General features: G+C 42.0%; 1 protein-coding gene across 4 annotated transcripts in view; it reads left to right on the top strand.

Moving 5' to 3' along the window:
• ALS2CL (ALS2 C-terminal like) overlaps window positions 1–14,922 on the top strand; it is a 2,758,770-nt gene that overhangs the window by 2,479,925 nt on the left and 263,923 nt on the right. For all 4 annotated transcript variants that reach the window (XM_044065874.1, XM_044065873.1, XM_044065871.1 and 1 more), the window contains one exon: window positions 212–273. In XM_044065874.1, coding sequence (XP_043921809.1) covers window positions 212–273 — 62 coding nt within the window. The remainder of the gene's footprint in view (window positions 1–211; window positions 274–14,922) is intronic.

Here is a 14,922-nt window from a genome sequence, read left to right as displayed (position 1 = left end):
ATGTAAAAATCAACTACCGGTCATTAGCGGACTGGAGTCCCGCTGTGGCGACCCCTAACCGGGAAAAGCCGAAAGACACAACAACAACAACCAGTTCAGTCTGACAGACAGCTCCCCAACAGTTTTTTCCTTAACTGCCTTTTAAGTCAGGAATTTACTGCTACAAAAATAAGCGTTTTGTTTTTTTAATAAATTCTTTTTTTCTTGACAGAGGTACTCCTTAGTGAGAGATGAGTGTTTCCTGTCAGCAATTGAATGTTTTCAAAAGATAAGGTAAGTTATTAGGTAATTTTCATTGTATGCAAGTTAACATGTCTCTTATATTACAACTGAAATGCAAATGTCTTGTTAACCACTCACTGACTTTGTACCTTGTCAACATCCATTCTTTCATTTACCTCATATTTCTAATACACTTTTTCAAATATTTTTCCTTCTTGTCATCAGCTCAGGTTAATGCATGTGTGCAGTGCTATATGACTCAACCAAAAATGTTAAAACTGGTAATATTCAGAAGTAAAAAAGAGAAAAATATTCAGGTATGCAGTGCATCTGGTTGTACCTTTACAACACTTGCCTGTTTTTCTATCAGTATAAAAACTGACATAGGTTCATAGGTAGGTACTAGGCTATCGGCCCAAGGGCCTACGTAAGCCTAGCCAGCAAGGTTCCATAGCTTACGCCACCCAAGAAATTTATTTTCCTGTGCCACTGTCCAGCAGAGACACAGAAGTGATCCCCGGGGTGTATTTCCTATTTCCCATCCACTCATCAAGATTTTTCTTGAAGAGTGCTAATGAAGAACTTTGCTTGACATAGATGGGTAGCTTGTTCCAGAGTATAGGAAGTCTCTGGGACAGGAATCTATCCCTCCAGTGTGTCCTGTTTATTGTGGTGACAGGGTTTAGGTCCCTAGAGCATGTAGCTCGGAGGGATTGGGATTTCTTTAGGTGTAGCATGTCCAACAGCTCTGGGTTTGACATACCTTTATATGTTAAGCAGAGATCACCTCGGAGTAGGCGATATGCTACGGAGTAAAGCTGGAGTTTTTTGAGGTGGTCAGTGTAGGGCATTTGTTTGAGGCCAGTAATCCTCTTTGTGAGGTACTTCTGTGGCCTTTCCAGCTGCTGCAGATGTCTTATGAGGTACATTCCAAAAGGGGCGTTGTACTCTATAATGGGTCTAATGAGTGACGAGTAGAGGGAAACAATGACCTCTTTTTTTCCTGGATGAGAACCCTTTTATGATGAGGTGTGCCACGTAGAAGGACTTCCTGACTACTGTGGCGATGTGACTATCAAAGGAGAGGCTACTGTCCACCTGGGTCCCAAGGTCTCTTATATCACACATTTGGTGTTAAGTAGATTGCTGCCTATGTGGTAGTTCATGGGTACAGAGTTTTTACCTAAGGGGATGACACTGCACTTTTTGGCATTGAGCTTGAGGCCATGGCTCTGACACCAGGCATCTGTCTCAGTGAGGCCCTTCTGTAGGATGTCCACATCATATGGGGACTTGACTATGGCTCCTAGTTTGCAGTCGTCTGCAAACTTCGTTAGTCAGAGGCCTTCTGTGTTAGCCTGTACTTCAGAGAAGTAGATACCAAACAGTTCTGCTACCAGATAGTATAACAAAAACTTTGTCTTACAGTCATAAATTACAGGTTTTGATGTGCTGTCAGTACATTTGCAGTGAAGTCTAATGACTATTTTAGATATGTTCAAATATTACTGCAAGCGGAACTGTTTGTGATAGCTGTGGTGACAATTTTCACAGAATACCAACACTGTGTGCACTAACTGAAAATATATGATAATCGGCCAGGAAAATACAGTTGCCTTAGCTGTGTATGAATATATAAACACACCTACGTTTTTGCTTTGCTATATCGTTACCCAACCCCCAAATGCCTTTGCAGAGTGATACTCTTTAAGCAGAAGATGCACCCTTTCATTTATACACATTGAAGTTGCTATGAGCTCATTACAGCCAACAAGCATTTCAGGTCCAGCTGTGTTTGAATAAGTAACACTTTTATGAGTAAATTAAGTAGAGGTGTCCATTTGAGTGGTAGCATTAAATTATAGTTTGAAATAATACAGAAAGTTATTGCTGAGAAAGAACAAAAGAGTATGTACACATATGTTCATATGAAGAGTATGGAAATTGAAAAGAGAGGAAGGAATTGGGCTACTGTTGGCCGAAGGAGGAGAAGAGGGGGAAGGCATGCCCGAAGGCAGGTAAAGGCTAGGACTGTGATAGTGGGGGTCGGAACTTTGAAAGTTGGCAGTATGATTGGTATAGGGAGAGAGCTAGCTGATATGATGGACCGAAGGAAGGTTGGTATGTTGTGTGTGCAAGAGACTAGATGGAAGGGGAGCAAGGCTAGGTGTATTGGAAGCGGTTTCAAATTGTTTTATCATGGTGTGGATGGGAGGAGAAATGGCGTAGGCATTATCCTAAAGGAACAATATGCTAAGAGTGTTTTGGAGGTGAAAAGAGCATCGGATAGAGTGATGTTTATGAAGCTGGAAATTGATGGTGTAATGATGAATGTTGTTAGTGCTTATGCTCCACAAGTTGGGTGTGCGATGGATGAGAAAGAAAAATTTTGGAGTGAGTTGGATGAAGTGGTGATGACTGTACCCAAGGGTGAGAGACTGGTGATTGGAGCAGATTTCAGTGGGCATGTTGGTGAGGGGAATAGAGGAGATGAGGAAGTGATGGGTAGGTATGGTGTTAAGCAAAGGAATGCAGAAGGTCAGATGGTAGTGGATTTTGCGAAAAGGATGGACATGTCTGTGATGAGTACGTATTTTAACAAGAAGAAGGAGCTTAGGGTGACATACAAGGGTAAAGGAAGATGCACACAGGTGGATTATATCTTATGTAGAAGGGCCAGTCTGAAGGAGTTTGGAGACTGTAAAGTGGTGGCAGGGAAAAGTGTAGTTAGGCAGCATAGGATGGTGGTTTGTAGGATGACATTGGAGATCAAGAAGAGGAGGATGAGTGTGAGGGCAGCACCAAGGATCAAATGGTGGAAATTGAAAAAGGGTAATTGTGAGGTGATGTTCAGGGAAGAGTTAAGACAGGCACTGCATGGCAGTGAAGAGTTACTGAATAGCTGGTAACTACAGCAGAGCTAGTAAGAGAGATGGCTAGAAAGGTGCTTGGTGTGACATTTGGAAAGAGGAAGGAGGACAAGGAGACCTGGTGGTGGAATGAAGCAGTACAGGAGAGTATACAGAAAAACAGGTTGGCAAAGAAGAAGTGGGACTGTCAAAGAAATGAAGAAAGTAGACAAAAGTATAAGGAGATGAGGTGCATGGCAAAGAGAGGTGGTGAAGGCTAAGGATAAGGCGTATAAAGAGTTGTATAAAAGGTTGGACACTAAGGAGGGAGAAAAGGACCTGTACCGATTGGCTAGACAGAGGGACCGAGCTAGTAAAGATGTGCAGCAGGTAAGGGTGATAAAGGATAATGAGGGAAATGTACTCACAAGCGAGGAGAGTGTGTTGAGCAGATGGAAAGCGTATTTTGAGGGGTTGATGAATGAAGAGAATGAGAGGGAGAGAAGGTTGGATGATGTGCGGATAGTGAATCATGAAGTCCAGTGGATTAGCAAGGAGGAAGTAAGGATAGCTATGAACTGGATGAAGAACGGAAAGGCTGTTGGTCCAGATGACATACCTTTTGAAGCATGGAGGTGTTTAGGTGAAATGGCCATGAAGTTTTTAACTAGATTGTTTAATGAAATCTTGGAAAGTGAGAGGATGCCTGAGAAATGGATAAAAAGTATTTTGGTACAGATTTTTAAGAATAAGGGTGATGTGCAGAGCTGTAGTAACTACAGAGGGATTAAACTGATCAGTCACAACATGAAGTTATGGGAAAGAGTAGTGGAAGCTAGGTTAAGAAGGGAGGTGATGGTTAGTGATCAGCAGTATGGTTTCATGCCAGGAAAGAGCACTACAGATGCGACATTTGCTCTGAGAGTGTTGATGGAGAAGTACAGAGAAGGTCAGAAGGAGTTGCATTGTGTCTTTGTGGATTTAGAGAAAGCATATGACAGGGTGCCTAGAGAGGACTTGTGGTATTGTATGAGGAAGTCGGGAGTGTCAGAGAAGTATGTAAGAGTTGTACAGGATATGTGCGAGGGTAGTGTGACAGCAGTGAGGTCTGCGTTGGAAGTGACGGATGCGTTTAAGGTGGAGGTGGGATTACATCAAGGATCAGCTCTGAGCCCTTTCTTATTTGCAGTGGTGATGGACATGTTGACAGACGAGATCAGACAGGAGTCCTCGTGGAGGATGATGTTTGCAGATGACATTGTGATCTGTAGTGAGAGTAGGGAACAGGTGGGAGGAGACCCTGGAGAGGTGGAGATATGCTGTAGAGAGAAGAGGAATGAAGGTCAGCAGGACTAAGACAGAATATGTGTGTGAATAAGAGGGAGGATAGAGGAATGGTGAGGATGCAGGGAGTAGAGGTGGCGAAGGTGGATGAGTTTAAGTACTTGGGATCAATAGTTCAGAGTAATGGTGAGTGTGGAAGAGAGGTGAAGAAGAGAGTACAGGCAAGATGGAGTGGGTGGAGAGTGTTAAGAGTAATTTGTGAGAAACGAGTACCAGTAAGAGTGAAAGGGAAGGTCTACAAGAGGGTAGTGAGACCAGCTATGTTATATGGGTTGGAGACAGTGGCATTGACAAAAAGGCAGGAGTCAGAGCTTGACGTGGCAGAGTTGAAGATGTTAAGATTTGCACTGGGTGTGACAAGGATGGACAGGATTAGGAATAAGTATATTAAGAGGGTTAGACCAGGTTGGAAGGTTTGGAGACAAAGCCAGAAAGGCAAGATTACGTTGGTTTGGATATGTACTGAGGAGGGATGCAGAGTATATTGGGGAAAAGATGCTAAGGATGAAGCTGCCCGGTAACAGGAAAAGAGGGAGGCCTAAGATAAGGTTTATGGATGTGGTGAGAGAGGACATGCAGGTGGTTGGTGTGACAGAGCAAGATGCAGAGGACAGGAAGAAATGGAAACAGTTGATCTGCTGTGGCGACCCCTAATGGGAGCAGCCGAAAGAAGAAGAAGAAGGAAGGAATTCTACTTGGAATGTGCAAAACAGAATAATGATGGTTGCAATGTTTAGGTTTATAAATAATTATAAATAAGTATAAGAGGAGTTTATAGCCAGCAGTGTGTACGATGAGAATTGTTACTGTTAAGTCATTTTTAAGATGAAGTAGAAATGCTTTGGCTTTAGTTTCTACTATGGTTTCATATGGAAGTGTATTCCACTGTTGTGCTGCATAAACTGAATCTCCTGCTTGATTGTAAAATTTGATTATGGAAAGGGATTGTTTTTTCGTGTGATCTTAAGTGATCTAGCTAAGCAGTGATGTGTTCTTTTTGTAGAGTGTGCTGCAAATTTATATATTTTATTGTAGCCCTACTCCAGTTTACGAAGTATGGATTTTAGTAGATTGATTAATATTGTGTAAAGAAGGAATTCTCTTATATGTTTTGAATATAGTATGGTCAGTGTGGTGATCAAACTTCAGAAGTCGGCCTGTAATGATGCCTAGTAGTTTGGTTTGTGCTGCTTTTTCTGTAGTACTGTTATTTGTTTGCTATGCCTGGGTAATGTAGTGATGAATAGTATTTTTTATGATTTTATGGAAACTGGAATTCTTTGTAATATTTATCAGTGTTATGAAGGATCTTCAAAGTCTTCTGAAAGATATTCTTAACATGCCCAGCTTATCCACAATATGGTTCTGTAGATATATCATTACTGGAAAGCTATACTAAATAGTATGAGACTGTTCAGATGTGATTACACTGGATGCTGAGAAGGTGCATGTGCTATCAAGGGAGAGGCCCGTATCACAGATTAGCTGATAGTCCTCTAAAGGTAGTAGCATCTGGAGTTCAAGTTAATTACAGGCATTCCTGGGTCAGACAATAAATCTTCTATTTTATTACTGCCCAGCTCATCTATTCAACTAGCCAGAAACGCTATTAAATTAATTTATGATTCTACAGATGAGTCTTCTAAGGCTCTGGCTACTTGCTCTTTTCTTAGAAGATGCTGTTGTTTGAAGTTAGTCTTTACCAGAAGATGTCAAATCTAAACTGCTGGATGCTCCTCTGGACAGAGAAGACTTATTTGGTCATGCAGCTGCTGAAATTTTTGAAAAAACTGCAGGAAACAAGTGAGATTCTGAGAGATTTCAAGCAAATTTTTCTTTCCTCTATCCCTCAGTTTCAGAGTAACTATCCTTCTACAGCAGGTCGATTTTTTTAAAGGATCAAAATCCCCAACAGAAGAGTAAAATGTTCACTAAGAGAAGTTGCAAGAGAAAACCTAGTCAGACATTAAGGGATCTAATGGCTCCCTTGCTTACTGGTCAGCCAGTGTGTCACATTATGCTTCCTCCCACTCCACTCCTCTCTTTTCTTTCCCTTCAACCTTGGCCTATCCCTCCCTTTCCTGCTAAGGAGACTTTCTCACTCCCTTCCTGTGTGTAGACATATAACTTCAGATAATGGGTCTTCAACATCATCAAGAGAGACTACAAACTAAATTGGCTTTTCCCTCCAAACCCTTCACTTATTACTCTAGTGCCCCAGACTAAGAACATCTGATCTGATTGATGTCAATTTTCATTCCATCCTTGACTGATGGGTTTGGATCCTAGATGTCGGATCTAACTTGGCTGCTTGTAAAAGCTTGTAGCAATCCAAAATCCTTGAGTTTCTCCCTTACCCGTAATGCATGCTCCCATTACCTCAGATATCGTTGGCCACCGTTAAGTGAAAGACATGGTTATTTCACTCTCAAGCTTTCAAATTAGATAAGTGTGACTTATTGTATCTTTTTGCTTTTTAATATCTCTTTAACCATATTCTATCTTGTACTAGTGTAATCTAGATACTATTGTTAGTATCTCTCTGTATTTTTCTTTCTCTCTTACCCTCTATGTTTTAATGTAGCCTTACTATCTTTGGAGATAGTCTCTTTCCCTTTTTCTTCCGTTTCAAAAAAAAAATTTTTCAAAAAAAAAAAAAAAATATATATATATATATATATATATATATATATATATATATGTGTGTGTGTGTGTGTGTGTGTGTGTGTGTGTGTGTGTGTGTGTAATTTTAAGTTTTTTCAACCATCATTTGTTGTGCTTAAACTTTCTATAGCATTTACAGTGCTTCCTGTTCTATTGTTGTTGTTGTTTTCCTGTCATGGCTGAATAACACTCCAGCAGGGTTTAAGAAGTGTGGGAAATGTGGCCACAAGAGTCCTTTTTCTGACACCCACACTCTTTGCGTCTACTGTCTAGGCCCCCTTCACTTACAAGAAAGTTGTGCGATCTGCCATGCCTTTAACCCCCATGCTTTGGTAGAGCACAAAATAAGTTAATCTTGAAAGGATTTCTACTGTCCTCCTTTGCCGATGCTATTTCTGGAGAATAAAAAAATTGACTAAATCATCTCTAAGCTCTTCTTCGGTTTCAACAAGGACCTCCGAGAAAGTTTCTAAAAGATCTTCTTTGGATCAGACAGTTTCTTTGGATCCATCTAAGAAGATTAAGTTTTCGGATCTGACCCCCCTCGGATCAGACAAAAGAAAAGTGTACTACTTTGGATCAGAAAACTTTTTTGGATGTGAGGTCTCCAAAAACACAGAATTCATCGGCTCTGAAGACCTCCAATTCTCCCTCTTTTCTGGTCAATCTACCTAGGACAAGGTACTTTCCATCTGTGGACCCTGTTCCATCAAGGGTACTTCGTTCTTTTCTATACAGACCAGACTCTCTTTCCAGGCAGTCCTCTTGCTGTTCTAGGAGTCTCACAGTACAAGATGTGGAGAGGGTAGCGAGACAGATGCTATCGGCGCAGAGCCTCCCATTAGTTGTTTTGGCTCAGGAAGCACTTGTATCTAAGACTCTACCTTTGACTCTTCCTCCTCGGACTCCCTCCGTGGGTTTGGAGTCCTTGGATCTGAGTTGTCCAGGACCTTGTTGGATCCAAGGTGTTTCAGTCAACTTCAAGGGCTTCAAAGCCATCTCTGCACCTCAGAGCTTTGGCAAGGGTTAGTTCAGCTCTGATTTCAGCCTCAAGGTGGCTTTCCTTGGAGCAAGGTGGGACCAGGAATCAGAAAGCTCACCCTTCAGATCCAGGTTCCTATCGCTGTCTGGGAGAGTCGGCCTTTAGGACCTTGAAGAGAGCCCTGTCAACTTCCGAGACACAGACTGGTCCTATTCCCTCAGTTTCCATATCCCCTGCTCTGTGTCAGGAGTCTCAGCTTACCCTCCCACAGGGGCAGTCGGTACCAAAACCGAGGAGGGCAGACGATCCCCATGATCACCTCCTTCCAATGTCTCATTTGGAGACATCCTTGAAATCCTGAAACAGAGAGGTGGCTGGAAGCCCAGCAGTCCATCGGAGGAATCATTAGTTCTTGAGTCTTTTGGTACCAGCCCATCTAGGTCCTGGGTGATTCTGCCTGCTGATAAGCTCCTGGAGTTGGTCTTGCAGTGGGTGTGGAAGGAGCCTGACTGCATTGACCCCATACCAAAGAAGCCTGACAAAATTATGTCTCCTCCAGAAGACAGACAGTTATGGTCCAAGGGCTCCCCTGTTGATGCCATGGTCATAACAGAGGGCACCAGGAAGGAAGTAGCCAACAAAAGTTCCCCTGTTCATCCCCCCGACAAGGAGTCCCTTGACCATGGGCAGATTTGGGAAATGTGTCTATGCTTTAGGGACCTTTGCCTTGAGGTCCCTAAACTACCTGGAACATTTCACCAGATTGCAAAGGGATCTGATAAAGGAACTCTCAGATACCCTTGCAGGAGCCATGTCTAAGGAAGTGAAGGATTCAGTCACCTCACAGCTGATAATTCTTCAGTCAATATCAAATTCATCCATGAGATTGATTTACATTGTGGCAGAAAGAACCTCATGGGCAGTGAGTTCAGGCGTAGCCATCAGGAGACACACCTGGATGCACTTTTGTGAGTTTGTGGGGCCTTTTAAGTTTATGTTTGTCAATAGTGCTTTTGACAGCACCTCTCTTTTTGGCCCCAAAGTAAAAGATACATTGTCCAGGTGTGAGAAGGATGGAAAGATCCATTCTGCCATTGGCATGCACTTTTCCACCCCTTTCCCCATAGAGCCTTCTCTAGGAACCACCGGTGAGGGGGAAAAATGTGCTTCTGAATTCACAAGGCTTATTCCAAGACACTCATGGAGTATCTTCCCTAAGAGGCAGAGGGGGGAAACTCAAATGGCAGACACCCTAGCAGCAGAGGAGGCCTGCAACATCTAGAGTCCAGAGACTCTTTCTTTGGCAAACCGTTTCAGCACTTCTGAATGGAGGCCCAATTGTCCCCCTCTCAAGGCAATTGGGGGTCGTTTGTCCCTTGACCAGAAAGCCCGGCTAAAGGTAAAAGATAGTTGGGTGCAGAGGATCATATCCAGAGGATATATAATTCCATTTTCCCTTTCTCCTCAACCTCCAAGAAAATCCCTGCTTTATCACTCATTTAAAGGGATCAAACAGTCATACAAATACAAAAGCTGCTGCACAAAAGAGCCATCCAAGAGCCCCCCCCCCCCCCCCCAGACCAGAAAGGATCTGGAATTTACTCAAGACTCTTTAGTACCAAAGAAAACAGGGGACTGAAGACCAGTTCTGGATCTCGGCAATCTAAACAGATTTGTTTGAAAGAGAAAGTTTTGGATGGTCACGGTTCAGTCCATTCTTCCATTTCTGGAAAAGGACATGTGGATGTGCTCAGCAAATATGCAGGATGCATACTGTCATATAAAAATAAACAGGTGATCCAGGAGATTCTTACGCTTATGGCTGGGAGACAGTCATTATCAGTTCAGAGCACTGCCCTTTGGCCTCACCACAGCTCCCAGGGTGTTCACCAAATGTATGGCAGTGGTAGTGGCTCACTTGAGACTGCAAGGATTCTTTGTGTTTCCATACTTAGATGACTGGCTCATTACTGCTTTGACCAGGCATCAACTCCTTATGGCAAAAAAAGAGGTCATCCACACTTGCACAAGTCTAGGAATAAGCATAAATTTCGAGAAGTCAAATCTAGAGCCAACTCAAATTCTAGAATTTGTAGAAGCTCTACTAGACACAAGATCAACAACAGCCTCTCTTCCCCTTTCCAGAGTTCAAACCTTAAGGTCACAAGTCAGCACAATACTTTGCAGTACCACAAACTCAGCCCACTTTATATTACAAGTTCTGGGATCAGTGGTAACAGTGATAACCCTCGTTCCACCAGCCAGTTTTCACATGAGAATTCTCCAATGGATTCTCACATCGCAGTGGTTGATTCTTCATCTACGCTTGTCAGCCCCAATATGAATTACAAACTCTTGCAAGAAAAGTCTGATATGGTGGACCCAAACGGATCAAGTATTACAGGGTCGTCCATTTGTCCCCTCACAGCCCAAGGCCATAGTGACCACAGATGCTTCCCAGCTAGGGTGGGTGGAGCATTACGTAGGAAAGACTGTCCAAGGCATATGATCCCCTGAAGAGGCCAATTTGCATATCAGTGTTTTGGAGTTGAGAGCAGTGCTTTTAGTGTTGCAAGCCTTTCAGGATGCTCTCCCATTAGGAACAATTGCAATTTAGACAGACAATATGTCCAGTGGTTTGGTACATCAACAAACAAGAAGGAACCAGATCATATCCTCTGTTGAGAAGCACTAAGGGTGTGGCAATGGGCAGTATCTTCCAACTGCTTTCTCTTAAAAACGCATATTCCGGGGAAGTCCAACATGATAGACAAACTGAGCAGGTGCCTACTGTGTCACCTCATGAAATTGTTCAATCAGGAAGTGCCAGATCAAATCTTCCACAAATGGGGCTGGACATGCTGCGACCTCTTTGTATCCCCCCTAAGCAAGTGCAGCAGCTACTATGCCCTGATCCCCCGACAGGAGGAGTCTCCAAGGGATGCTGTACTCCACGATTGCCCCCCCCCCCCCGGATTGATTTATGCATTTCACCCAATTCCTCTAATCCTAAAATGTATTCAGAGAGCTGCCAGGTTGAAGACTAAAGTTATCCTCATTGCTCCCTTTTGGCCTTGACAGATTTGGTTTTCTTTCCTGTGGCCTCAGTTTACCAACCTTGGATTCTGGACCTAGTTCCGAACCTCTTGTCTCATCCAATGGGCATGGCAGATCTGGACCTTCCAAGCCTCAAGCTGACAGCTTGGTTTCTCCAATTCCAGTGATAGCCAGACATTCTATGCTCTCTACCCCTGGGTGTCACATCTTGCTATCTTCCCTTAAGCCATCCACTAGAAAACTATACTTTAGAAAGTAGAAAAGATTTGTGCATTGGTCTACTGAAAAGCACATCGATCCTTTTTTGACACTAGTAAGTCATGTGCTAGACTTGTTGAGACAACTTCTTAACAAGAGAGCTAGCTTTTCAACAGTGAGAGTCCAATTAGCAGCAATTTCTAACTTCCACAGTGGATTTGATGGCCGCTCACTAGCCTTTCATAAACTATGTAAAGCTTTTTTACACTGCACAGTTCTTCTTAAACTTCCCTTTAAAGACCCCACTCCACCATGTGATATCAGTCTGGTACTGCAGTCCTTGATTCTACCACCCTTTGAGTCTGCCCATGATTGTGATCTGAAATTTTTGTCTTGGAAGACATTTAAAACATTATTATTTTAGTAGCCATCACCTCCACCAGACAAAGTTCGGAAATTCAGGCATTGTCGCCAAAACCTCCATATCTCATTTTTCATAAGGACAAAGTATGTGTATGAACTAATTCATCCTTTTTACCCAAGGTGGTATCACAAGTCAAGATCAGTCGTATTAATCTTCCAGTATTCTTTCCGAATTATTCCAATAAAGGAGAATATTTACTACATTTGCTAGATGTTCATAGACAATTACGTTTTTATCTTCAAAGGTCAAAATACATCAGAAAAAATGATGAACTGTTTGTTTCATTTGCTGGATTGAAGTTGGACGCACCTGTTTCTAAAGTCGCTTTGGCTAAATGGCTTACTGACTGTATCTCCTATATTTATAACAAGACTGGAATGGCCTTGACAAACAAGGTACGGGCTCATTTTACCAGAGCTGCAGCTTACGTCTTCAGTCTTCCATGCAAGGGCCTCCACGGATGATATTTGCTCAGTGGCAACTTGGGCTTCCCCTCACGCTTTTATTACTCAGTGGTGCTCAGATATATCCTTCCTTGAATCCACCCAGAGTTCTAAGCAGCTGGAGATACTGTTCTATCAGTTGAGGATGTAATGAAAATTGACATCAGATAAAAAATGTATGTACTCACCATAACGTTCCATCTGTTTTGTCGATTTTCATTCCTCCTTGACTCCCCTCCCACCAACCCCCAACCTTTTTAGGTTTCTTCTAGGAGAGTGAGAGGATATAACAACTGGGTTGCATCTTTATGCCTTTACCAACTCCATAAATGGCATTGTCCCTTCCTCTATAAGAACTCTCTCTCTTTTTTCTTCATTCAAATTGGACAAGTACATGTATAAATTGTAAGAGTATGTCTGTCTTAGTGCTTCCAAGGTAACAAGGAGGATGCATTATGGGTAAGAGAGAAGCTTGAGAATTTTGGATTGCCTTGTTACAAGAGGCTGAATCAGATCTGATATCTCGAATCCGAACAAATCAGTTGAGGAGGAATGAAAATCTATAGCACAGATGGAACGTTATGGTGAGTACATAACTTTTTTTCCCTGTTCTGCAGGATTTGTACCTTCAAAGAACTATAGAACTTGTTCCTCTCTACCAATAAAGAAAATAATTTTAATCAGTATTATTCAAGAGTTTTTCTAGTTCCCAGCAATGAGGGCTATTGGATATCCATTCTGGATTTATCAGTTATTAACATCTTTTTATTGGTATCAGAATTCAAGATGCTTTCTCTGCAGATTCTTTTCCTTTGATTCTTCCAATGGCTTTCTTGATTACCTTGGACCTCAAGGATGCTTATCTTCATGTTCCCATTCATTCAGGTCACAGAGAATTTTTATGGTTTTGTGCCTTTCATTTTCAATTCTCTGTTTTGCTTTTTGATCTTTGTATAGGTTCAAGGGTATTCACCAGATGTCTAACTCTTGTTATAGCATTTGCAGAATCCAGGGTATATACATATATTCCCTTACTTGGATGATCTTCTTTTCAAGGCTCTTTCAAGAGACAGTTTTCTTTAAGACCTCAGGTTTACCATGGACCTTCTACTAACCCTGATTTTCATCCTGAACTTGCAGAAATCATTTTTCTTTCAAGGTCTGTTTTTTTCTAGGTTGACATCTGAACATTATCTTAATGATGGCTTTTCTTCCCCGGGACAAAGTGCAGTTTCCAATCTCATTTATTTTCAGTCTCGCCTTCCCCTAGAAATGACTTTTGCAAGAGAGAGAGAGAGACTGAAAGCTACGGGGTACATGGCTTTAACCATCCAAATGATTCCTTTTGCCAGAATCTACATCAGATAGATTCAGTGATATTTCAAGTCCATTTGGACACAAAACTGCTATCCCGTGAGCCTCTCAATCCCTCTTTTTCCCTTTGTAAAGAAGGAATTTATTTGATGGATCAACCACATATAACTCAATTCAGGAGAGCCCTTTCTGGTATCCTTTCCCTGACAGAAAGTTTCCATAGATGCTTCAAATCTGCCATGGAGAGCATGTTCCAGAAACATAAAGTTTAAGGCATATATGGTCAAGGCGGGACAAAAAAAATCAAATAAATATCAAGAAAATGACTGTTTTAATCCTGGCTGTTCAGTTTTTGTATTATCTTAGATATCTAGAAACTTTTTGAGTCCTCACAGACAATGCCACTGTAATATGATGCATCAGCATAGAGGGAGGCACAAAGTCTTCTCTCTTCAGACTTGTCATGACAGCTTGGGAGATAATTATCAAACCCAATCTTTTCCTCAGGCAATATGCATTCCTTCAGAGGTGAATACAGTGATGGATTACTCAAAAGAGATACAAGGCAAACCCTGGCAAATGGATGCTACAGATTCCTACATATGGTCCATCAGTGAGGAGTTCCCAATATATCTTTACCACCACTCTGACAGCTCAGATTGTTTCTTTTTTTCCAGAGTCCAATACCTGGAGACTTGGAGAAAAGACACCATATCGATCTCATGGAAACAAAAATTCCTCTTTGCCTTCCCTCCTTTCTACTGATTCCAAAATCAAGAAAGGCAACTCAAAATGCTGTTGGTGACCCCCTTTTAGCCCAGACAACTTTAGTTCTCCTTTCTTTTCCACCTGGCCAGGGGCAATCACCGCCAGTTACTTTACAAGATGGACTTGCTCACGTAACTGAAGGGCTCTCTTAGTCAACTAAATCTCCAAACCCCAAGTCTAACAGTTTGCATGGTAGGACTTTGATGACATCCAGGCACCTATTTTTAAGAGTGAGCTACTGGTATTACAAGAGGCTAGAAAAACTGCTGAAATGGAATCTTATGATTCCAAATGGAAGAGATATGCAAAAAGAATAAAAAAAAACAAGCCATCACCATCATATGGTTATTTCTACTATTCGCTGCTACTTGCTCTATTCAAGTCTGGCATTTTACTCAGTTAAAGCACATCTGTCAACCATCTCCATCTGCTTGTCTTTGGCCCCACCTTTATTTACACTTTTTGAGGGCAAACATTTTAAAAATGCATTCTTCATGTCAGGCCACCAGGAAAATCTGTTCCTCCCATTTGGATCTGAATTATGTCTTGCAAATGTTGACTTTACCTCCATTTGAACCAATTTCTTCCTCCTCTATGAAATTTTGTACTTGGAAGACTGTCTTACTGATAGCCCTTACTTCATCAAAAAGAATGTCC

This window comes from Protopterus annectens, chromosome 3.part0 (assembly GCF_019279795.1).
Source record: "Protopterus annectens isolate FY-2018-M chromosome 3.part0, PAN1.0, whole genome shotgun sequence".
NCBI classification, from domain to species: Eukaryota; Metazoa; Chordata; order Ceratodontiformes; family Protopteridae; genus Protopterus; species Protopterus annectens.
The sequence above is the reverse complement of the archived record's forward strand: the minus strand, read 5'-3'. Positions and strand labels throughout refer to the sequence as shown.